The sequence below is a fragment of the Takifugu rubripes genome, chromosome 1 (genome assembly GCF_901000725.2).
Source record: "Takifugu rubripes chromosome 1, fTakRub1.2, whole genome shotgun sequence".
NCBI classification, from domain to species: Eukaryota; Metazoa; Chordata; class Actinopteri; order Tetraodontiformes; family Tetraodontidae; genus Takifugu; species Takifugu rubripes.
Genome location: NC_042285.1, coordinates 2,874,433 through 2,897,844, shown reverse-complemented (window position 1 = coordinate 2,897,844; position 23,412 = coordinate 2,874,433). Strand labels below are relative to the sequence as shown.

The following is a 23,412-nucleotide window of genomic DNA, read 5'->3' as shown; positions in this document are numbered from 1 at the left end:
CCAGGAAGAGGCAAGCTAAAGTTAGAAATTAAGGGATGTCATTAGCCACTTTAATGACACGGTGTGAAATCATTGCCTTTAGATTCCTTTACCTTGGGTTTATTAAGTTCTGCTGCATGTATAAATGTACCGAAACCTTTTAGAATTCATCCTTCCATTATAACAACAATCAGCGGAGAAAATTGGAATTTATCCGACACCTTTTTGAACTGTGATTAGCCACGATTAATCCACATCTACCTTGATTATTCTGATTGAAAATGTTCCGTTCTCTTTCCCAGTCATCAAGCGTGCGCATTTTATACAGCATGCACTTATTGATTTGTTATTACAATGTAGATTTCCAAAAAGAGATGGATTAAAATGGTGAACAACAAAACAAACTGCGTCTGAGATTATTTTGTTCCAAATCCCCGTTTTGGGAAGGCTGAAATCCTCAAAATGTAACAAAAAGGATTAAAATCCCCATAAATGTTTCACGCTCGATTCATAATAGATGACCTTGAAATGAAGACTTCCACGCTGCAAATGTAAACACAAACAAAGCTCAAAAACACATGAGGATTGTGGACAACTTCGGACCTCGGTGTCACTTTAACTGTCACTGTAACGACCCTCCGTCCGTCCGTCCGTCCCTCTGACCAGCAGCCATCAATAGTCCTCTTTGATGCTGCCCCAGATGCCAGACACGGAACATCAACTGCCTCCAGTCCACACAGCCAGCAAACCAGTGCAGCTGCCAGATGCCCCCCCCCCCCCCACACACACACACACACACACCCTCCCAATTGGACCGTCCTGACCATCCACAGGAACTGCAGCAGGAACAAACAACTGCGAAAGCAGGTTTCAGGAATGAAATATTCAGGGGGGGAAAAAAACACACCTCAACTGCAGCCTAAATAGATTCAGCACTCGCAATACTTCAAAGTTGTGTTTTTAACTCCGGAGCCGAGCGAGGTGGGTCTCACGAAACGTGACAAAGACTCGAGCGGGTTTTCCGAGCAGAGGAGCTCGAGCCCTCCCGTTAAGGAATACCTGCAACTACAGAAAGGATGGATAGAGATGGGGACGTGCCTGGGAAGGAAGAATTGCCCATTCTCCGCCTCGGTGCACCTGTTTACCGTCCTCTTCCACGCCGTCACCGGATCTCCTCGGTACCTCAGACTTCTCCTCTCCTCGGTACCTCAGACTTCTCCTCTCCTCGGTACCTCAGACTTCTCCTCTCTTCTCCATTCACTTTTCCCCTGCTGTTATCTGGTCCCCACGCCGCTGCAGCCTCACCGCCTCCTCCTCTCCATGTCGGGGACTCCGGCGGGGCTGTGTCAGCATGTCAGAGTGAGGATGAGGATGTTCTGCTCTGGAGTGAAGAGGCGCGTCTAACCATGGACACTGAATAAACTCATGTTTTATGGATGCCCCCCCCCCCCCCCCCCCCCCCCCTCCCGCCGCTCTTAAAGGGCCACAACGCTGCCGCGGATGTCTCTGATCTCGGCGGCACGTTCCTATTGGACTGGAAACGTGCACTCGTGTGTCGGAGGGAAACACTACAGTGTGTGTCGGCGTGACAATGGCATTTCACACCTGACTACCCCACCCCTCCCTCCCCCTCCCCCGTGCGGGTGAGGTTCCTCTGATCAAAGGATGAGAAGAAGTGGCTGCAGATGTTTGGCTGACAGTTTCAGCAGACGGAGATGAATTATAAATAATAGTACGCAGACAGTCAACCAGATGCCAGAGAGATATCAATGTCACTAAACTTGAGCTCATGCAACCCCCCCCCCACCCCACCCCATTTTCGGATAAATGTGTCCGATAATGATACAGGACTGATTTATCCCCTAATATGTAAACGGGTCAACTGTTCCACACCTCAGTGAACAATCTTGGTCACTTTTATGTTTTCCACCCTGGTTCTGGGCCCTTCTACAACCATCTGACTGGCTGAGGGCCCCCACAGCCCGGGGCAGCTGCAGCTGGAGCGTACGGGTTCCATCGGACCGGGTCCACTATACAGGGAACATTTCACTAGCAAAGTGAGGACATTTTCTCTCCTCCCCAACTTTAGAAAGGACCAGGGGATCCGACTGGGCCTTAAGGTTCAGGGTAGAAATGGGTTTAGGTCAGGGTCAGGGGGAGGGGGAGGGTTGGGGGATGGGTAAAATCTATGAGCCCTCACAATGACAGAAGTACAAATGTGTGTGTGTGTGTGTGTGTGTGTGTAACAAAGGATATTTTCAAAGGTGATCCTGTACATGAACCAGCTGTAATCCAATCATGAGTTGAAGGCCATGAATTAATCAGACAGTGTGTGTGTGTGTGTTTCCAGGGTCAGATGTGTGCGTCACCATGACAGCAGGTAATAGAATCTCCAGGTAGGTGAGCACAGTCAGACTGCTGGGAGCCAGCGGGGGGGGGGGGGGGGGATGTGGCCTCAAGGGTGTCTTAATACAACAGAATATTAGCCTAAATAATCAGCAAACATCTGATAATAACGAACCGTTTGTTATCGTGGACCTGTGCCTGTTCCCGTCGGCAGCAGCTGGATCTCACCAGCCCGGTCAGACTGTGATGTGGTGCCACCCTGCTGGGCCGAGGAACTCGCTACAGCCGCACAATCATCTGCTCTAACACAAAATATCGGCATGGCTGAAAGTACCAGAAATCCCCAAGGCTGCGGTTATTTGCTAACGTTAAAAAAAATGACACAAACAACTTCTGGGCCCCCCGTTTTGATCACCTCCAACATTAAACTTCAAACGTTAAACTTTGGGATGCCACGGCTGACAGCCTGACAGGATGACAGGGAGCGAGCGGTGAGACGGGCTGAGTGAGCGACAGCTGAGAGACGGAGATGAAGACGGGGAGCGCACGGACGCGACAGGATAAAGACGGGCTGACGAAACGACCGCTGACGACGATGTTTGCCAACATGGACCAGAAGAGAAAAATTACAGGCAGGAAATGACAGAAAGGAAAAAGATGCCCCTGACATCCAGCGTATGAGAAAAGAAGACGCGTCGCTGGTCACAGGTGAGGACATCTCCAACCCGAGCTCACGGTGAAGCGCTGATGAGGCGGAAATGTTGCCATAGTAACGGCTGAGGAAGAGTTGTTGTACAAGAAAAAGGAGACCCAAAATGCCCAAAGCAGAGAAGGTCAATGTCATGCTCCAGGTTAAGACACGAGCTGACCTTTAACGTGTTAGCATGCTTTTGTAGCAACAATGCTTATGTAGCCTAACCAACGAGGAGCTTTAAACGATCCCAGGTTAAGAAGATGCTAATTGTTACGGGCTAATCTAGTTATTTCACACCGATTTAGAGGCGCTGATCAAATTCAGATCAAATAAGCGCTCACCCTTAGCAACGCTACCGCACCGCAAACACAGCTGTGTCTCCATCCTACGCTAGCGAGCAGAAGTTGAGCGGTCGGACTTTCCGAGCCCGTAATTCGACAGATGGAGGGTTCACGTCTCACAAGTGGACCTGCGGGAGACAAAGAGGATGAATTTCATCCAACCATTCTGGGATCTTAATCCCTCATTTTAATCTATACGTTATTTGTATCCATGATAAAAGAGGGGGGAAAGGAGCTTTGTTTTTATTCATTTGGTGAATCCCTGTTTTCATTGCTGGGACTTTTCACTCGTCACTGTTTGCTTTTAATAGAGGAAAAACTTCTAATTTTAGATCTCCAAACAATGACACAGACAAACGCAAACACACATGCGCGCGCTTTGTTGTGCGCCTGAATGTGGGTCAGGTAAATACTTTGCAGTTCTAATTAACATTTACTGGGAGTTTACTTCTTTTTTTGTTGGGCTGCACAGTTAAAATAAACACACTCGGTTTATTTAAAGAGCATTTTTCATCAACCAAAATTCAGAAATACAATAACATCAGCAGAAACACGTGGGAAGTCTCATTTTCGTCTCGTAGGAGGGCCGCCAGACTGCAGACAGAAATGAAGGTAATTACAGGTAAACTCTGCAGGCCAACATTTTTCTCCCACCACAAGAGCAGCTGTGAAATAAAACGATGAAAAGAACAAGGTCATCCTTCACTTCCAGCCGACACTCAAAGAGAAGAAGCCATGACCATCACACACTCACCCTGAACCATATTTTCTCCAAAGACCGACTACAAAAGAGTAAAAGCAAATGGTCATTTTGGGTTTCCTGCAGTTGGAGACGATTTCTTAAGCTTTGCTGGATGTCTAACAAAAGAAGGGGGTTTATAAGAATACCTGGAGTGAATAAAAATAAAGTAACGCGGCCTTAAATTACTGTAACTTCATTTAATCTTCAAACTCAGAGTCAAAGGGAAAATCCTCAAGATGAATGTGGAACCAAAGGCGGGATCCATGGAGTGGAGGTTGATCACCGCTGACCCGGGTGAGGGTTTATGACTGAAGATGTGTCCAGGTAGCACCGAAAGGTGTATTTCATGGAATTCATCCTCAAAGGAAATCCAAATATCTGTTAATGTTCATTTGGTTTACATTGTGGCATAACTGGAACGGTTTTAAGAACAATTGACATAATTCACTAAAAAGAAAAAAACAACAGCTTGAACTGTGTTCGGGCAGATTTTCTGATGAATTTGCTTCATTTAAAACACCGTTTGCACGTTGTTAGCCAGCTAGCTTCCAGCTAACCTCGCTGTTAGCTCGTTCGCGCCATGACGCACTTCTCAACCAACCCATTTCCCCTCACTTATGACAGTTTTTCCATATATAACTTATCAGTCCTAAATGAACGACATTTTTTTCAGTTTGTTTTGTTCCTCACCGTCATCCAGGAACCCGCATCACCTGCTAATTTAGCCCCCCAGGGGCGCGCTTCAGTTTGCTACTGCGTGTCCCCGCTGGGCGGTAACACAGGTGAGAAGTGGCTCGTCAGTGACGAAGATGTGGGCGCGCTTGTTCTCTTGAAATGATGTTAAATCGTTTTTTCAGTTTAACGCTTTCGCTAAGCCGAGGAACCTTCGTCCTCGTCGCTCTCAGACGAATTAAATCACTGAGCACAAGCCTCCCCTGGTCGAGCTCTCGGAGCTTTCTGACCACCGTTTCCATTAAACACCCTACTTTATTCTACCTGGTCGTCTTGGCCAAAAATGAGTTTCTATGGTAACCCTTTCCCAGAAGACCCTGCAGCGCTCTCTCTCTCTCTCTCTCCCTCCCTCACACACACACACACACACTCAGAGTAGGTCAGTGCAGAAATGGGCTCTGGAACTGGAGAAGCTGCAGAGCTTGAAATCCTCCCAGAAACCTCCAGGCCGCCTTCACTGTGGACTCCATCAGGATTCCATCCAGCTTTGTTCCATCTGACCGAGCCTCATTTAAAGGGGCCTTTACCCCTAAATAAAAGATAAAGTAGCACATTCATCACATGAATCATCATTAATTAAGAAGAGGCTAAGGAACCGATCTCTGCGGGACGTTTTCCTCCCTTCTCATCTTCACCGAACTTATCGACACACATTAACATTTGTTTATTTAAAATCTTTAAGCATTACAGTTCCATCACCATCACTGTGCAAATACAGCAAAGACATTTGACTCTTCAATTAAACACAAAGGACACCTTTAAAAATGCTACATGGTCGCTACCTGGGATCCTTCCATCACAAGAACATCAACCGTTTTGGTGTCAACAACAATAATTACTGTTTTTAAAAAAAAAAAAAAGAAAAAAAAAGTCATGGCTGTCGTCTAGGTTTTGACACACACAGCTGTTACTATGAAAACTTTAAACCTATCCTCATCCCTTCATGATAACTGGTAAACGTCTGGTGGATGCGGTCTCGCAGCGCCACCTGCTGGCCACGATCATGTCCTCTCCGGTCCTCTGAACCGTTCAGAACGTCAGGCTAATTAAGCCGTCTCCATGGGGACGGCAGGCTGTTAATTTAAACTGTAAAATAAAGGAGAAAAGGGTGAGGAACTCCATGCGCCACCTTCACGTGGTGATGGCCTCAGAGCGCCACGCAGACGCAGGGGTGTTTCAGGCACACAGGCAGGATGCCTTTGTTGATCTGGTGGAACTCGACCAGCTGCAGGAGGTCAATAAAGAGCGTCAGGCCGTCGTCTATGGTGAAGTACTTCCTGCCTCCGTCTTCGCACTGCAGAGAGGAAAGATGAGGCGGGTCAGAGAGCTGGGAAAGGCCTTCGCGCCAGCAGAGCCCAAAGGGAACTCACGGGGATCACCAGGTAGTGTTTGATCTTCAGCTGATGAGACAGTGACAGGACGAAGCACTGGCCGTGCTGCTGGCTCTCCCGGATCAGGAACATGCTGCAGCACAGACACGGGTTGTCATGGTTACAGGTCGCCAGTTTCCCCCCCAACACACGGCAGACACAATCGTTGATATGTGTTACTGACCCGTCCACCAGGCCCTGCTTCTCTATCAGCCGCTGAGCTTCTTTTCTGGACACGCCCCCATGGAACCACGGCTGCGATACGTGGACGGCTACGAGAGAAGAGAGGCGAGAGCGTGAGTAGCAGGATGGCCACGACTACTGGGCTTACCGGTCACGAGGACTTACAGGAAGGTTTGGGCCCAGAGTTTAGGTTGGGCAGACTGCACCTCAGCGCCTCTCGCCTCTGCGCCAGGAGGAGGGAAGCAAAACCAACAGGAAATGGTCAAAACATCAGCCGACACTCAAAGAGAAGAAACCTGTTCATCGCCCCCTGCTGGCCGACTGCGGTGTTGCTCCCATTAAAGAATGATCTTTTACCAGAGAGGTTTCACCAATCAAAATATCAATATTACACAAACTATCATCGATCTTTGCCGGCCCCGACCGTTCCTCACCCTCCAGGCTTGCCCTTCCTCCTGTTCCGCGCTCTGGGCCTCGGCTGGGTTCTGGATGACCCGTCCGCCGGCCTTCCCCGAGAAATCCATGGCTACAAGGCTGGCCTCTGACGTCGACTACACACATGCAGGCGCACACAGTTAAAACAAACGTAAACGAGGACGTTTCGCACGGCGGGTGATCGTCTTACTTCTGTCAGTCTTCTTCCTTCCAGACCCAACGGCACCAACGGGCGTCGACTTGGACAGCTGGTAGTTACACTGAAGCTGCTTCCCATACTGACACAGCACACGCGGGTTTGACTTTGTATAAATTTCTATCCATGATTATAAGGAAACATATAGATAAAGGATGCTTTTTAAAGACCTTGAACAATCTGAAGGCTGAGGTCCAACACCTTCGTGTCTGTTCGTTTTCAGCGCACATCATCTTCAGGTCCTGAGAGCGAACTGGGCTTCTGGAAGACTTAAAAACACAGGTGACCATATATGAGACCTTTGGACATTCCGTGCCTCCTCCACACACAGGTGCACATGCTAGGCTAATGTCACTTCCTCCTCCCACCATCTTCACCATCAGGCCTACGAATGGAACCGCCTTCCCCCTCGGGCTTTCCGAGGTCTCACCTTGATGCAGAAGGTGAAGTCATTCGGGGCTCCGTACAGTTTGCGGCTGTTCACCACCGAGTACACGTTCAGATCGTTCAGGTCGGCCACGTACTGCAGGTGCCGAGGTTCCTGCTCATGGGGAAACATTTATTTTTCAGCAGGAGACCCTTTATCAGCTCAGACTCCAACAGGACAACCCGACCTTTGATGAGCCTTTGGTGGAGGAGTAGAGACCAGAGCGGCGGAGGAAAAAATAGACCTTTTTCCAGGATTTACGGTTGGGTTCTTTAAGGTGAAGGAAACCCTGAATCTCCGGACAAGCTCCGGACTTCAGCAGGTTCTACAGAGAAGGTGATGCTCAACCTCTGAGATTATGGTTTCATTTCACAGGTTGTCATCACTTCAACGGCGTTCCAGCTACTTTTACCTGTATGAGCGCAGAAGACGTCTTCGCTTTCGTGACGTCAGCGCTGTCAGAGATCATGCACTCTGGGAAGAAGAGCTGCAAGAACAACGCTCGTTAACATCCGACAGTAAATAATCGCAACAACCAAAATTCTACATCGGTGGTGTTCAGTTTGTCTCCTCACGGGGGCGCTGTGGAGAAGCGGTACAGAGAAGAAGAAAATGGGTTTCTCCTCATGGTCTTTGCTCCAGATCTAAAGCAGATCTGATGTCTCTTCCTTACGACCGATGCATTAAATTAGCGCGTCGGCACCAACAGCAACCTGTCAATCACCGATGAAGCGCAGTGATTTCACAACCCGGTGGCGTTTTTTAAGAAAAAAGCCCCAGAACCACTTCTGTCAGAGCTTCCTGCATTTTCAGTGGGAGCACACTCGCTGCGGGCCGCTTACCATCGGCTTCCTGAAGAACTCGTACTTGGCGTAGTTTTTGCAGAAGACGAACCTCGTGTCACTTTTAAGGGACCAGGAAGCCTGAACCTCCAGCACTACCTCGTGGTCCTCCAGACACCTCTCTGCGGGCGACATGAACGCCAGGTTGAACCTCGTGACGTGTGGTTATAGGGCTGCAGGTCCAGATGAAGCCGGTGTTCTTACCCAGGCCCAGAGTGGGATGGACCTCGAGGAGCGCCCAGTTCTCCTGATCGCTGCAGTGAGCCGTCTGGACCAACAGGTGACACACCTCCCGAGCCGTGGCTCCCGAAGAGACCCACACCGGTCTGCTGTGACTGTCCTCGCCGTACACCTTTATCAGCTGCACACAGCAAAGTTTCATCAGCATAGACACAAGAACACACCGAGTCCTCAAGGTTAGAGTCTATACCGACGACTTGCAGCTATTATAATAGAAATAAATAAAAAATGCATTTATTTTCCTCACTTTCAGGCTGGAAATACATAAATATCCTGAGCTACTGAAAGGTAGCATGCTAGCGGAATAAAATGAAACAATGGACCAGTTTTCTTCTGCCGCATTTCTCTGGTCCGTGTGTTGAGACGCCCTCAGATGACACGTTCCAACCGTTTCTTCACGGCCGGCGTGGCGGAACAGATCGGACTGGAAGGCGATTATGACGTCGCCGAGGTGAACTTGAGGCACGTTGCTCAGGGACCGAGATGGATGTTTCAAGACCCAGACAGCAACACGCCTCCAAACAAGACAGCAAACCGGCCTGACCAGAAACCCGCGGCTGTCACTCAACGAGTCGTGACCTGGCGTTCAGCAGTCAGAAATAATAATGGTTCTCAGAATCAAGGAGGATCATGGGAGAGCGATGATCTGTCAGGGCTCCTCTGATTGTTCCAAGTGGGTGAACACGTTTGGTCTTACTCGCAATGAATTACAATTACGTAACTAACAACGCGTGACAACAGTTGTTCACGTAACCCAACACGTTCGGTACACAAACACGGCAGCGCGACCTAATCTGAAACTCGCACATCAAAGAACAACAAAGCTAATGGGAATTCTGCTGCAGCTCCTCGGTTAAAAAGACAAACTCACTACAGATCCTGGAAAAAAAAACAACATTCTCTTAATGATTCAGTCAGTCGTCATCCGTTAACCCACAATTAGAGGTAACTAGATATGTGAGGCTAGCTGGAGGTTAGCTAGCCTAGTCAGCACTTAGCGTCAAAATGTGTGAATAGTGATTCCATGGTGAATAAGAGATGTAGAAAAGTTGTTTTTTTAGGGGCCTAGTTTATGTGGCGGATGAGTACAAATCTTAACCGGTATAAAATCGTGGCGGTTCTGACATACGTGTTTGGCGCTGGACTGTGGCGGCAACGAGCTGATGAGCACCGGAGACTTTGAGGGGCTGCACAGTTCTGGGAAAGGGTTTGGAATAGATGGGACGGAGGAACAAGACTCGCTTCTCGCCCTGGAAAAGTGGGAATAAAAACGGAAAAGTGTCAGAAAAGAAACAACAAAAACCAATGTGCCTGTTTGAATAAAGCTTCAGGAAAACAAGGTTAGCTATCGTCTACGTCCATGAAAATGGGAATTTAAACCCAAACACACTAATACAAAAGGTGGATTACTCCACTGCTGAAAATAGTTCCTGGTATACCAGGGGGTTATTTTTCATTTGTCAGAACCAAAACTGTGTTTTTCATTTAGCTTGAGGAGAAAGATGATGGGTTTAAAGAAAATACTGGCCTTGGAAATTAGTAAATAAACAAAGAGGTGATCGGGAGCAAGCTTATCCCATAAACACGCGAAGGACAAAAACAGGTTGCTCGAACAGGAGTGACAAGTACGACACCAGGCGAGCATCACGTGGAACGTCCACGCTCAACTTAGTAGTGAAATAAAAAGTGTGATATTTCCACTGTCTTCACTCCAAAAAACAAGTTTCATGGAACAATGCCGAAGTTTTTAATGTGGGTCCAAACAATCTGCTCATAAATTACCAATAAAAATGAGCCACTGCTTATTCTGATCTTTCTCGTGAATCTTTTAAGCCACTTGGTGATAAATTGTTTAAGAAGTAGCTTTTAGGTGGGACAGGGTGAAGAATACGAAGATTAAAAGGTTCAACATTGAGGTGGTGGCTAAAGATGGAACATAGGAAAGGAGGTAAAGCCCCAGATGCACAGGAGAGGCAGAGTGAGGGGGGAACTACAAGCAACTACACATTGTAGGGGTTGTCTACAGGTTATTTTAGTATTTTAATGCAGCAGGAGGGACCCATCCTACCTGTGGGAGGTGATGAAGATGGGCTGTGAGCGGCGGACGCTCACAGAATCGGCCATGAGAGGAGCCAGCGTCAGACTGGAGCCGCCCAATAAGGTGTCTGCTCGGCCGGACGCCTGGTTCCGCTCCAACATGTCTGTCCAGGGAGCAGCTGCAGCCACCTCCATCATGTTAATGGCGCCGCGGTTGGCGGGGGGGGGGGGGGGGTCACTTCCCGTTCAGGCTCTCCAGGAAAATTCACATGCAAAACAGGGCAGCCGAGGGCGTCTGCGAGGAGCACAAAGGAAACGAGAGCTAAAATCGTCACCGTTTGTGGGTTAATGCGTCCAAGATTTCTTTATTTAACTTGTTTAAAAAGGAAAAACAGAACACGAGGAACTATTGCCAGTAACCGATTACAGGATCCACCATTTAGAGAATTTAAAAAAACAGAATAGAAATATGTTTACACGACTCGGATTCCATCATCATATTTTATTTCGGTTTCAAAGTGATTCGATGCTGGTTGCTCTTTACTTCTGTTGTTGTTTGATGTTTACGTTCCTGCGTTTTACGGACTGGAAGCACTAAAATGTGCAGATTGCGCGCCACTTGGGTGAATGTTTAACATTTGTGGGACTCAGATCCCAAACCTTTACACGGCTGACAATAATCTTTGTGTTGACTCATTTTACTAGTCACGCCTGGGTGATTAATCTACTGCGAAAACACATTTCATCAGAACACAAAAATCTCACACAAAGGTTGACAGAAAGGACACAAACACCCACCTTTAATCATTGCTTTTGACCTCTGACCTTTCCAATTATTAATGAAATCTTAAAACCTCATCGTTGTAAGGAAAACAATTTTTTTTTTTTTTTTTAATCTTGACTCCAGCAGAACAAACTTGCTCCTGTAAGCTCACAGGTAGTTTAATTAAACACAGGTGAGTCTCCCGCCGAACCTCACACGACCAGATAAACACGTGTTTTTTCGGAAACCAAGACATATTTTTTTAAGGCGTAAATTACGTGTAAACGCCACAGTCACGGCTAAACCCCAGCTGCACCTGCCTGACTGGCTCGCTAACATCATCGAAAACACAAAAACAACCCACCTGTCGATGTAGTTTTGTTCGAACACGCGCGATTCACCTGTCGGACATGGTCTAAAATCCTCGCCTGACGAGAAAATCTCCCTTTAAAAAAACCAAACTTCTGTGGGGTAAACTGGACCGGACCAAACCTCCACCAGGTCTTGACAAGGAGCCCGAGAAGCGCGGGGGAGGGAGGGCGTGGTCTGTGCGTCAGGTGCGGCGCACTGTGTAGCCACGCCCCCCATTCTGTTTGAAAAGGTGCCGTGACGTAACAGCTTCCGGTTTCATTTACAGACGTGAGAAACAATTAAAAGTCAATGAATTATGTTGTAAAATATATTTTTAAATCCCCCCTAAAAGAATAAAAGTTAGCATGTTAGCTAGTGCTAGCTCCTGCGTATCAGGACTTTCAATTTGTATGTTTGTCCTTCAAAATCAAACTGAATACTTTAAAAAAAACGTCAAGTTTAAATTCTTCTGATCTGCCCAATTAATATGAACCTCTAAACGGTTATACTAGTATAAACGTTATACTAGTATAAACAAGAAATGTTTGTGTAATTGTAACACAACTGTTATATTCCCAAGAGACAATACGAAGGACTTTATTTCAGATTTAATCAGTTAAAGCCATGTTTAAAAAAAAACACCACCCTTAAAACAGTGAAGTCCTGTTTAGAAAACTGAAAAGGATTAAAAGAATTGAAAGAGAGCCGCTTTGCTGTTGATAATTCCCAACGTTTCTCTCGGATGCGGAGCGTTTGAGGACTAAAAACGGAGCAGGAGCCGTCGGATCAAATCATGTTTATTAATGTGTTGTGGAAATCCCCACAGAAACAGTTTACAGGGGAAACTTACAGATTTACAATCATTCTCGACACAAGTGCCAGCTCAACCTCCAAAAGTTCAACGCTGACAACGCTCGCTGAATCTCACCCGGTCCCCCGCGAACAGGTCGCCCGCGCCTTCCTCCGGCCCGCCGACGGGCTGCGTTCTCAGTCAAGTGGGAGCAGTAATGAGTCGAACCGCGCGCCCGCAGGCGGGCGCCATGTTCACGCGTGTGGAGCCTTCGTATCTGGTGCCAATCCTTCATCATTCACATTTCAAAATGAAACCGTTGGAGCAAAAAAAAGAAGAAAAACCAAGACGCGTCAGTCACGAGATGCCGCTCCGGCCGTCAAAGACACAACTGTCGGGCGTTTGTCGCACTGCTCAGATGCATTTGGTTCAGCAGCCGAACAAACACGAATACTAAAATCACGGAAAGAAAAAGAAGGAAACCAGGTGAAATCTGTGAAACACATAAGGACACTGGTTCAGTCAACCTGCGGATGTTGGAGAAATGTCCCACACCTTCATTTAGAACACTGAATGATAAACCGAGAGAGAGCGAGGTAATGTGGGAATTCCAATTTATTCCAGGGGATGGAAACACCAGCTACGAAATTTTAAAAAAGAAAGAAAGAAAAAGAAAGGGGAGGACGAGAGTTGCATAATTCATCCTGGCAGATTTTGAAGGTTACAGTAGTTTTAGTTTGAGATTGTTGGCGAGCTTTGTGCTTGGTGGTCTTACTCAGCTGGGGAGGAACGTAGTGTTTCCTGGAGTAAAACAAACAGCATGATTTTCAAATGACACCAGAACGATGGAGGATGGCTGCTCTGCTTCCGTTTGGATTTGCTTGACCTGATACAGGTTAAGATGCATTTACTGAATTTCCGTGGGTGGGTCTGAGGTGTCAAAAATTAAAAAGAGGTTAAAACAAACATTTAGCATTCAGTCTACGTCAGGTGAACGTTTCTACTCAACACAGATCGGTACACTACGGGGGTGGGGGGGGGGCAGCTCGCACCCTTGCTCTTTCTTTGCCGTATGAAAACCATGCTTCTTCTGAAGAGTAAGGGTGGGGGAGGGGGGGGGCGTGCAACACTCAGAGTGGGAGGTGGGGGGAGGCTGCATTTGTGGATGGAGAGAGGGGCTTGAAAACCAGACTGCTGATTCCACAGGTGTGTAAAAGGCACGCCAGGGTTACTCCCAATCCCAGCCAGCATACAGACGCCTTTGCACCCACACACCCGCCCGCGCGCACACACACACACACACACACACAAAAACACACAGAACACACTCCCACACACACCCACACGCGCAAACACAAGCAGCACAGGCTTGAGCCCCATGAGTACTGGGGGTGGGTGGGGTGGGGGGGGGGAGGGGAGGAGGGTGGGAAGCAGAGGGGATGATGGGAGATGATGAAAGAAAGAGCGGGGGTTCGGAGGCGGGTGAGCGGTGGGGCCTGGGTCCGGTGCTGCTGCTGTGTTTAAACAGAAAAAATAAAAGAACAAACATAAACCAAAACTGCTGGAATGGATCATTTCTGGTTCTTCAGCTGGTTGGAGAGCCAGTCCAGGCCCTCGTACAGGCCGTCGCCGCTGGTGGCGCAGGTGGCCTGGATGTACCAGCTGCGCTGACGGAGGGCGTGCAGCCCCAGCTTGTCTGTGATCTCTGCAGCGTTCATGGCGTTGGGGAGATCCTGGGGAACCACAAACCGCCGTTAGCGGACGACTCGCCGGTGGGGAGGCGACACGCGAGCCACAAACGCAAAAACGGTTAAAAGTGCAACGTTTATTCGCTGGATCGGGGACACTGGGACCGGACTGCCGGCATCTCACCTGCTTGTTGGCAAAAACCAGCAGCACGGCGTCTCTGAGTTCATCCTCGGCGAGCATTCTGGCGAGCTCCTCCCTCGCCTCGTTCACCCGCTCCCTGTCGTTGCTGTCCACCACGAAGATGAGCCCTGCGTTCAAGCACACGGGGCGTCGGTCACATGACGCGCTCGCCATCCTTCCTCATTCTTAAATGCTGATCGACGTTTTCAGAGTCACATACGCAGGAGCGGGACAGCACAGACCAGCAACCTCACACTGGAATAACCTCAGCTGTCAGACCGGGGACCCTCCTCTTCCTGATTACAGGGCAGAAGGACGCCCAGGACTTTATTCAACTCAACACACAGCTCCTTTGACTACACGGGTGTGTGTAGTGTGTGAGGGCAGACTGCTGTATAATAGAACCGATATGATGAGTTCTCAGTGTCTCATTTCTCAGATGAGCCTGGTGTAGGGAGAAAACACCCTCACCGGCCCTTCGCCTCCTCTACAACCTTTTCAATAAACCGTAGAAATGAAAACCCCCGGAGATGGAACAATAGTGTCTGACTAATTTAGGACCACTCATGTGCCATTGAGGCCACCTATAGGCTGTAGTGTCACTGACACTGTTGAAGGCGCCTCACCTTGAGTGTTCTGGAAGTAGTGGCGCCACAGCGGCCTGATTTTGTCCTGGCCGCCTACGTCCCACACTGTGAAGCTGATGTTCTTGTATTCTACAGTTTCAACATTAAACCCTGGACAGGAGAGAACAAACAGACGTGAGTCACAACTCAAAGCAACATCAAGGTGAAAATGTGAATAAATCTGATGCTGAACTAAAGTTATCCAGTTTTGAAATGGGCTCATGGCTTATATATATAGCTATATATATTTAATAAATTAAAAAATAAGCTGAACAACAAACATGGAACCAGACTGAGAAAGGTAAATCTCCAAACCGATGGTGGGAATAGTGGTGACTATTTCTCCAAGTTTCAGTTTATACAGAATGGTCGTTTTTCCAGCAGCGTCAAGGCCAACCATAAGAATTCGCATCTCTTTTTTGCCAAACAGGCCCTTGAACAGGCTTGCAAATACATTCCCCATGGTGACAAAGCTGTGAAAGATGGAGACAAGAATAAAAACAAGTTAGGAAAGTACCTAAAAGTCATTCAGATCGGGGTGCAGGTGGAGACAGTTAGCTGCCCACAGGTTGACACCGTCGAGACTGTCAAGAGGGGCTCGAACCAATGAGGAAACCCACCAGAGTGGGAGCAGCACACATGTTTGCTTAAGCTGATGGTTAAACGTTACGCTTTATGGCCCGCGTTATTCCACAGGCCAATAATGGTCAAGCGGGTCCGTACGTCGGTTTGTGCACGGCGGGGCCGGCAGTGCAACATTACCCGGTCGGCAGGCACATGCAAAACTTTACAAACCCGAGGCAGCTATATCGTTAAAGCGGATAACGCCAACTGATCAGCAGATAAGAGGGGCACCCAGGGCAGGAAAAATCTCCCCCTGCGAGGTATGCCGATAGCAGGCGTTACGGGATACTAACGCGGTGCAAGTAATAGGCCGATAAAGTCCCGATTTCACGTTCACACCATTAGGATTTACAGTAAACATTATTATTATCGTAGATAAACGGCTAGCCGGGGTTGGCTATCATTAGCTTGTTACTGCACGTCGAAGCAGCTTATCGCTAGCTACACTATGGGCGGATGCTTTAGCCGATTAGCCTGCTAGCATGCAGTTGAAGGCGACATAATTCACCCATTCGAAGCAGGGAGAGCGAGGCACCGCCTGCAATACACAGCGATATATTTACGTTTTTTTTTTAACAGACAGCGCTTACATCGTTTGTGGGAGCTTTTGGGGGATTTCACCGCAGAGCCTTTCAGAAACCACAATGACAGATCAGTATGTAACACGGGCTGCTTTAGCGAGGTGGCTAACTGGGAAACCGTTAACTAAATGCCGCGTCACAGTAAAGACAGAGCCCCGTGACGTCGTGTTAAATGACAAAAGGAACGGGACGCGCGGACAGAAGCCCAGCCGATGTATATTACATGGCGGTCGACACAAAATGAATGGGTTTTTGGTGGATTTTTACCTTTAAAAAGACAGCTTCTCGATCGTTCCGTTATCTTTCACTGTCACTCCAAAATGGCGTCTTGCGCAACCAGGGAGACACCGGCACACGAGCACTTCCCACTACCGAGCCCCGTCCAATCACCGCGCAGGAAGCGCTTCTTATGGCCCGCCCTCTTTACCCTGCTGACCAATCAGAGCGTCGGCAGAACCTTGCGTGCGCGCACCAAGTTTATTCAAGTTTGAGTCAGTGTGACGACCCGCAGGAAGGTTTTTCAAATTTCAAAAATACTGAAATCTGACATAAAATAACCATTTGAAAACACCCCCGGCATTATGAATGCAAAGGAGCGTAAATGTAAATTACATGCCATTTTTTCTTTTCATTAAATCAGCTCCAGAAGGTTAGAAACGCATGATTAATCATGCTTACGGTCAAATTCTGAGACATTCTGAGGGCTTGATGAAGAGGTGCGGATGATGAAGAAAGGAACGGAGCCAGTGGTTCTAAAATAACCGAAGATCAGTTTTTAATTACATATCAAACTTTAATCTTCAGTGTGACTGCTGCCACCTTTCAAGTAATTTTCTTTCCCGAGTGTTTAAATCAAAACAAAAACTATTCAGATCACAGAGGTAAGAACCCTGACAATGTATTTTCATGACAGAAAATCTTTAGAAATGTGACACAAACATTTTTCACATTCACAGCTAAATCAGAACCTCCACAGGTACCTGAACACACCGCGAGGCTCTGCCAGGCTAAATGGGTGCAGCTACTGAATCTTCCTCATTCTCGGAGCTCTATTTTGCCCTCTCTGATTCTCCAGCTCCAGCGCTGACATCTGTCCAGAGCAGGAACACAGCGCAGCCACACGCAGGACTCCCTGATCTCCTCGTCAAATGGGACCGTCTTCCTGTCCAGGGTCTCCAAAGTAAAGGGCTTCCCAGAAACCTGAATGATGGATGAGAGTTTGGAGTTTGGTCTTGTGTCATGACAAAAGCAGCCACTTTGTTGGTCACTTTGTTACTGTGAAAATAATGGTGTTAAATGCTGCTATTTTAAGACTGACCGCCCCTCAAATTTGGCAGTAGCTGACATAGCAGACATTTCATTCATTCCATGTAAAAACATGCTTTTTAAGGCCCCAAAACAGGACCAGACATCCTGGTTGACATTTATAACTCCTGAGGGTGCAACCTTAAGGGAAGGGCCTTGATGCCAGGCCCAGCTTCACCTTTGTACCTTATGAGGAAGTGACTCGTCCGTCTTTGTTATACGCCAGCGTAAAAATTTCGTCTCTTACCTTGTCACTGATTCCTATCGCAACGTGGCCCACTTTGATCTCCCGCCGTTCACGGATCCTCAGACACTCGCCCTGCACGTTCTCGATCCAGATGTCGACACCTGAAGGCGACACAGCGGGAACCGACCGTCAGGGCGCGCTCAGGCAGGGCGCGAGGCTCGCTTTGAGCGGCTCACCTGCGGAACAGTACAGGGACGGGTGATTGGCCGAGGCCAACCAGTCCGCGCGTCCGTCCGTGCGGCTGTTGCAGGAGGAGAACACTCCCGAGCTCAGGTCATCCGACGAATGCTCAGAGTCCTTCAACAGTGAGACAAATATTGAACATCTTTGGGGGGTTTGACAGCTGCAGAAGAGTGATACCCACCCTCTCCGAGGCGTCGATCTGTGAGGTTTCAGAGCAGCTGAAGCAGGACGGAGGGTCATCCCGCGGTTCTGGAGACAGGGTCTGGACTGTGGGGCCTAAAGCAACATCTGGAAGGACGGAACGCAAACGCAACATGAAGAGCCATTTTATGGAAGGACTGATTTTAGCCTCTTTTAAATTGTGGTTCTAATCGCGTGATTCACATTTCAAACTGAAACTGGAATCCAAATAGAACCAAATCATGTTCACTGATTAATCCACCATAAGTATCTGCTTCCATCACGCTGAAGAACGGACTAATTTCTCTACAGTTTCCCCCTAAACCAGATCCCCCATGATGACTTCCTGGACTCACCGTCTCGGAGATATTCCAGCTCCTTTTCTGATCCGCAGGAGACGGTCGGTTGGCCTTTTTGCAGTAGAGGGAAGAGGTCCGTCAGAACCTGCAGATACTCTGGAGAGCTCCACTCCTCCTCGTCTCCATCATCTCCCTCTTCTTCCCAGTCCCCCTCGTAGTCCCGGTCAGCCCGAAGACTCTTCTCCGGAGCGTATTCGTCCTCGCCCGTGTAAAGGTCCACCTCTGAGTCCGTCCAACAGTCCCAGTCCTCCTCAGCCTGCAGAGATCTGGGCTCCGACCCTCCACTCTCCGCCTCGGAGACGTTTCCGTCACTGCTGTCCTCGTCCACCGCCGTGGTTCTCCAGGGGCTCACCCAGAACACGGCCGGCGCCGAGACGGCAGCTGACGGTTCAGAGGTCGTCTCAGGTGAGGAAGAGCAGGAAGAAGAGTCTTCAGTCTTTCCCCGATACAGTTTTTCGCAGGCGGTTCTGACGGAGCGCAGGCTCAGACCGCCCACTGGGGAAAAGGGTTCCCAGTTAGAGTCCAGAACATGTTGGGTTCAAAGAATAAACCCGCAAATGAGAAGGTGCGGAGGAGGTTTCGGGGGACGGGTCACCTGCTCGGAGGGCTTTGGTGGTTTTCCTCCTCAGCACCGTCGCTGACGCTCGCCGCTCAGGATCTTTCCGGAGTCCAGCTCGGAACACCTTGGCCGTGAAGTGGTTGCAGTTGGACGGTACCTCCCACATAGGCGGCGGCTCGTTCACGATCTGTCAAACGGACGAGGTCAGCGGCGCGCGGGCGGCCCAGATGGACGGGACGGCGGAGGACACTCACCTGCAGACACAGCGGATGCGAGTAGTAGCGCGTCCAGGGTCTGCATCCGTTCAGCATGTGCAGCAACATGCAACAGCTGCTCCACACATCTGCTTTGGCGCTGAGAGGGTCTCCACGGGCCACTTCGGGGGCCATGTGGGTCTCGGTGCCGGGGAAGACGCCTCCTACAGCAACATCAGCAGGAAATGAACTCCGATTTACTTTTTCATCTGTCCGGAGGGCTCACACGGTGTCGGGAATAACTCGCTACATATATAAATTTGATATATATGTTGGTTGGTTTGAAATTTCCCACAATGCCCTGCTCTGCATAGGCTTAACTCACCCCTGAACGCCTGGTTGCTCCATCCATTGTCATCCACCGTCTCTGAGAGACCAAAGTCACAGAGGAATGTGTCTCTGCAGTCTGCAGACAGCAGCACATTTTCAACTGCAATAAAACCAACAGAGGATTCAGGCCAGCAGCTTGTTTTCATTCTTCTCGGCATAAAACAGCAGGCTGGCGGTCGGACTGCCCTCTGTGGTCAGAGCCCACGGGCGTGGACAGGTAGCACCGGCTAAAGATTCCACCCGAGGCAAAACCAGGGAGGTGCTGAGATCACCACAGCTGACAGGTGAAGGTAAACCTGAGTGTTGTCAACGTGGGGAATGCGTAGGAATAGACTGCAGCCACAAGAGGGCAGCAGAGAGGCGAGTGTAAGGAATGCAGTGTGTACAGGCGGACGGTTGTAGGTTCGAATCCCCAGGGTGACTATTTGCGTGGAGTTGGCATGTTGCGCCCTTTCCCGGTACTCCTGTTCTCGCCAGGTGTGAATGACTGTTTATATATGTAAGCTATATGTGACCAGAAATGGATGGGAACGACAGATGTTGTGATAAGACGTTCAGATGGTCTCAGATGTTTATTCGACCTAATTGTTTCCGTGCACTAAAATGACCAATTTTGAACAACTTGCGTCAGCACCAATCAGCACCAAACTCAGAGCGACATGTTGTCATAACCTTTGACGTCCAGGTGGAGAACCTTCCTGTGGTGCAGGTGCTCTAGTGCCCCCAGTGTCTGGAGGAGGTAGTGCAGGGCCAGGTCTTCAGGTAAGGAGCTCGTCTCTCTGAGAAGCTGCGCTAAACAGGCTGGGAAGTTTTGACACATATGAACAGAGGGGAATCAAACCGAAAGTATTCGTTTCGTCCTGTGGAGAACTTTTACCGGGCTTCAGGTCCATGAAGAGCACGACGTTGGGACCCTCCCGCACAGCCCCGAAGAGCTCGACCACCCGGGGGGAACTGAGAACGCTCCACGTGCTCACCTCCTCCGGACTGAAGCGTCCCAGCGGAACCTGGGATCAGACAACAGCTGGAATCTCAAACGTACGCATCCTCGTCAGCGCTTCGCTCGTCTCACCCTCTTGGCTGCGCACGTGAATCCCGTCGCCGCGTCCCGGACGCAGAAGACGTCGCCGTAGGAGCCGTTCTGGATGTGGTGGAGAACGCGGTACTCCTCCCCCTCCCGGTACTGACATCTGCTGGGTCGAAGTTGCTTCGCGGTCAACACAGAAAGAAAAGGCGGGAAATGAGAGGAGGACCTGAGCAACGGGCGAGGACGGACTGTTTCTGTGCCGTACGTGGTGAAAGAGGAGTCCTTCGTGGAGGCGTTCGCTGCCCCTCCACTCGCGCAGGGTCCCTTTGATCAAGCTCCTGAAGAGCGGCGACGTCGACGCCTTTGTCATCTGCGTCACCCGCCCTCGCAGGACCTCCGCGAAGGCGTCAGGGCGGTTCGGCTCGTCCGACCCAAACGCGCACTGGGATTTATTCACGCCGCTGGGGGCGGAGTGGGAATCTCCCAGCAGGCTGTGCAAACTCCCCGCGGAGTCGGACCACCTCACGTCGGAAGCAGAGGACACTTGCATCAGGTCAAAGGTCAGATCGGCGGTTACCGGCGCGTCGTCTTCTCCGCCGCCGGATGAGTTGGACTCAGAGTCCTGGTCCAGGTCACAATCCGTGTCTCCCGATTGTCCCGTCGCGCACTCGCACACATCTGTACAGCTGCAACCCGCGTCCTCGTCTGCGGGGCCGCACGGCTGCGGGTCCGTGAACTGAGGAGGGGGCGGGATGACGTCCGAGGAGGACTCTCCCGATTTGAGCCAGTCCACCTCGTGCACCCACAGGCCCTGTATGACCGGACGCTCCTCCCCCCCACCGGGGCTCCCTCGTCCCCATTTCCGGCGTTGCTTCCTCTGAAGACGACAACGCGCCACGTCCTCGTCCTCGCTGTCGCTCCGGAAAGCAGATTCTCTGTTGAGGAACCTGCGGATCAGAGGAGAAACCGCGTTGGATCCCGGGTGTGTTCGAACCACGCGGAGCCCGACGAGCCCGAGGGCCGTGAAGCACCTGTACTTTCTGAGGAGCTGAGATCTGGAATAAGGACACTGCGTGTTGGAGGGGCTGAACTCCTGAAAATCCTCCCCTGAGAATCATAGAAACAGATGAGTCGGCAGGCGTAGATGCTGCTAATGAGTCGGCACCTAGCTAACAGCTAGTTAGCTTGGTTCAGTGTTTTTTATTGTACTTACGCTCTGCCTGCGCCACGATAGAGAGGCAGTTCCTGTCCTCGTCCCCCTCCCTGACCACGTGCTTGGCGGTGCCGTGCTGCATCGCTCGGCTCAGATGGGGGGCGAAGTCTTGGACCAGCGGGTCCGTTTCCTCCTCGCAACCACGGCCGCTGTCGTCTAGGTTGAGAAAGGACAGGTCGGATCCTCCTCCAACGACGACGAACGGGGCGTCGCTGTCAAAAACTGGCGGGACGGCCATGTCTCCCTCGCCGACCAGCTACTGAAAACAGCACAAAAAAAAGCAGATTTTTATACATTTCACATACGCGATTGACTTTTTTTTCATCACTGCCCAGAATCTTCTTCCCCAGGACGTCCCCCCAGGACAAATGTCTTCCTGTTTAGCGGTTGTTAGCTAAAGCCAAGCTAATTAAAGCAGTTTTAACTTCTCAGTGACCGTTTGAATGTATTTGCCCAGCGTGAATGAAGAGACGCAGTAGTGACTCGAGTAAAAATAGCCGCCGCGTGTTTTCCACCGAGGCCGAGCAGCTGTCGAGGTCTCTCTGCCTCAATGCTCTGCATGTTGACAGCAACCACTGGGCAACCAAACACACACAAACACACACAGACACACAATGAGCACCGAGGAAATAGCGGGCCTGAACGTTTACGCCATTCAGGTTTAAAGACGCTGTTCCAGTATAACCAGTACACTCATCGTCTTTGTCCCAGCGTGACCAGTGTGTCGGTACTCTGTCCCAGTATAACCTGTCTGTTAATATTCTGTCCCAGTATGACCAGTCCCTCCATCCTCTCTGTCCTGATATAACCAGCCCATTGTTCCTCTCTGTCCCAGTATACCCAGTACAATAAGACCATTATCCATCCTGACCATCGTAGCTGTGAGCACGGCGCCGTCACTTCAGGGTGTGTTTGATATGCATCACTACACGTGCTCGATGGGCGGTTATCAAATAAAGTGGCTAATGCTAATGCTAGCATTATTATTTTTTAAGAAGTTCAATAACTTCCTTTTGATGACAGTATTTTAGACACAATTAAAACATACATGCTAAAACATATTTTAAGTATTTATTCCAAACCAAACAAAATGTCAATTGTTCGGGATTTTATTTTAAAAAAGCTAAAATTTCCGGATATCAAACCGCAAACAAACATTTTTTATTTCATATTTTAGCTGAGATTTTTTTTTTAATTTTGCATATATTTACCTGCAGTCTTGTTTCTGGTACGTTTCTAGGAATAAACTGAGAGTCTTCTGAAGGTCCGGTTGAGACTTTACCTCCCGCTGGCTCAGGTGGAATCCGGCAGAACCGTCCCTGAACCTGCGGCCGAGCCCGTCCCGCCCCCGCAGCCCCGCAGCCCCGTCCTGTGGAACATACCGGCCCCCCGCCCCCGCTGATGGCTGTGGGAGGGGGTGTCATGAACCCAGTCACACACACACACACACACACACACACACACGCACACACGCGGAAATATAAAATTAAAATGAAATAAATTATATTTGTTTCTTGCTGATTTAATCAGTTATTTGGTGTTCAGGGAAAACTGATTGACAGCTCAGGCCTGTTTAGAATTATTTTT

The 23,412-nt window shown here is 49.4% G+C and overlaps 4 protein-coding genes and 1 long non-coding RNA gene across 6 annotated transcripts in view; all 5 read right to left on the bottom strand.

The window, feature by feature from the left end:
* Window positions 1-3,418, bottom strand: part of srcin1b (SRC kinase signaling inhibitor 1b) — a 30,341-nt gene extending 26,923 nt beyond the window's left edge. The window contains exon 1 of one of the 2 annotated variants that reach the window (XM_029841665.1): window positions 3,361-3,418. In XM_029841665.1, coding sequence (XP_029697525.1) covers window positions 3,361-3,403 — 43 coding nt within the window. In that variant the 5' untranslated portion in view covers window positions 3,404-3,418. Of the gene's footprint in view, window positions 1-1,077; window positions 1,376-3,360 lie in introns of those variants that run through there. The other variant, XM_029841674.1, reaches the window with a different exon arrangement.
* Window positions 3,419-3,681: 263 nt separating this feature from the next.
* Window positions 3,682-5,101, bottom strand: LOC105417100 (uncharacterized). The gene is made up of 3 exons (XR_964918.2): window positions 4,793-5,101; window positions 4,115-4,480; window positions 3,682-4,025 (listed from the first exon to the last, which is right to left on the bottom strand). It is a non-coding gene; the product is annotated as an uncharacterized lncRNA (long non-coding RNA).
* A 373-nt stretch (window positions 5,102-5,474) lies between these two features.
* On the bottom strand, window positions 5,475-11,874 carry grb7 (growth factor receptor bound protein 7). Its single transcript, XM_029843735.1, has 15 exons — window positions 11,692-11,874; window positions 10,596-10,859; window positions 9,657-9,777; window positions 8,492-8,648; window positions 8,288-8,409; window positions 7,858-7,932; window positions 7,633-7,770; window positions 7,449-7,559; window positions 7,189-7,287; window positions 6,993-7,100; window positions 6,822-6,938; window positions 6,553-6,610; window positions 6,389-6,476; window positions 6,205-6,298; window positions 5,475-6,128 (listed from the first exon to the last, which is right to left on the bottom strand). The coding sequence occupies exons 2-15, from the start codon at window positions 10,760-10,762 to the stop codon at window positions 5,982-5,984; spliced, it is 1,602 nt and encodes a 533-aa protein (XP_029699595.1). The 5' UTR covers window positions 10,763-10,859; window positions 11,692-11,874; the 3' UTR covers window positions 5,475-5,981.
* Window positions 11,875-12,459: 585 nt separating this feature from the next.
* arf2b (ARF GTPase 2b) lies at window positions 12,460-16,556 on the bottom strand. The gene is made up of 5 exons (XM_003961069.3): window positions 16,436-16,556; window positions 15,279-15,436; window positions 14,964-15,074; window positions 14,341-14,465; window positions 12,460-14,201 (listed from the first exon to the last, which is right to left on the bottom strand). Exons 2-5 carry the CDS (start codon window positions 15,424-15,426, stop codon window positions 14,040-14,042), a joined length of 546 nt encoding a protein of 181 aa, XP_003961118.1. The 5' UTR covers window positions 15,427-15,436; window positions 16,436-16,556; the 3' UTR covers window positions 12,460-14,039.
* Window positions 16,557-16,921: 365 nt separating this feature from the next.
* map3k14b (mitogen-activated protein kinase kinase kinase 14b) lies at window positions 16,922-22,715 on the bottom strand. Its single transcript, XM_011613430.2, has 15 exons — window positions 22,697-22,715; window positions 21,826-22,081; window positions 21,644-21,719; window positions 20,878-21,559; window positions 20,658-20,792; window positions 20,463-20,592; window positions 20,258-20,386; window positions 19,581-19,685; window positions 19,256-19,419; window positions 19,038-19,188; window positions 18,440-18,937; window positions 18,085-18,191; window positions 17,897-18,017; window positions 17,721-17,821; window positions 16,922-17,368 (listed from the first exon to the last, which is right to left on the bottom strand). The coding sequence occupies exons 1-15, from the start codon at window positions 22,697-22,699 to the stop codon at window positions 17,204-17,206; spliced, it is 2,823 nt and encodes a 940-aa protein (XP_011611732.2). The 5' UTR covers window positions 22,700-22,715; the 3' UTR covers window positions 16,922-17,203.
* Between the last annotated feature and the right edge of the window lie 697 nt (window positions 22,716-23,412).

What these genes read in the sequence shown, in the direction of transcription:
- map3k14b (XM_011613430.2), bottom strand. An exon ending in TCACGTGCGCAGCCAAGAGG is followed by an intron (nt 20,593 to 20,657) that starts GTGAGACGAGCG and finishes GTCTGATCCCAG; the next exon opens with GTTCCGCTGGGACGCTTCAG. An exon ending in CACCAAAGCCCTCCGAGCAG is followed by an intron (nt 18,938 to 19,037) that starts GTGACCCGTCCC and finishes CCTTTTCCCCAG; the next exon opens with TGGGCGGTCTGAGCCTGCGC.
- arf2b (XM_003961069.3), bottom strand. Translation starts at nt 15,426, where the DNA reads ATGGGGAATGTATTTGCAAGCCTGTTCAAGGGCCTGTTTGGCAAAAAA. An exon ending in CACCACTATTCCCACCATCG is followed by an intron (nt 15,075 to 15,278) that starts GTTTGGAGATTT and finishes TCTCCTGTCCAG; the next exon opens with GGTTTAATGTTGAAACTGTA. An exon ending in TGGTTTTTGCCAACAAGCAG is followed by an intron (nt 14,202 to 14,340) that starts GTGAGATGCCGG and finishes GTGGTTCCCCAG; the next exon opens with GATCTCCCCAACGCCATGAA.
- grb7 (XM_029843735.1), bottom strand. Translation starts at nt 10,762, where the DNA reads ATGATGGAGGTGGCTGCAGCTGCTCCCTGGACAGACATGTTGGAGCGG. An exon ending in CCACCAAAGGCTCATCAAAG is followed by an intron (nt 7,560 to 7,632) that starts GTCGGGTTGTCC and finishes CCCCATGAGCAG; the next exon opens with GAACCTCGGCACCTGCAGTA. An exon ending in AGGAAGGGCAAGCCTGGAGG is followed by an intron (nt 6,611 to 6,821) that starts GTGAGGAACGGT and finishes CTCCTGGCGCAG; the next exon opens with AGGCGAGAGGCGCTGAGGTG.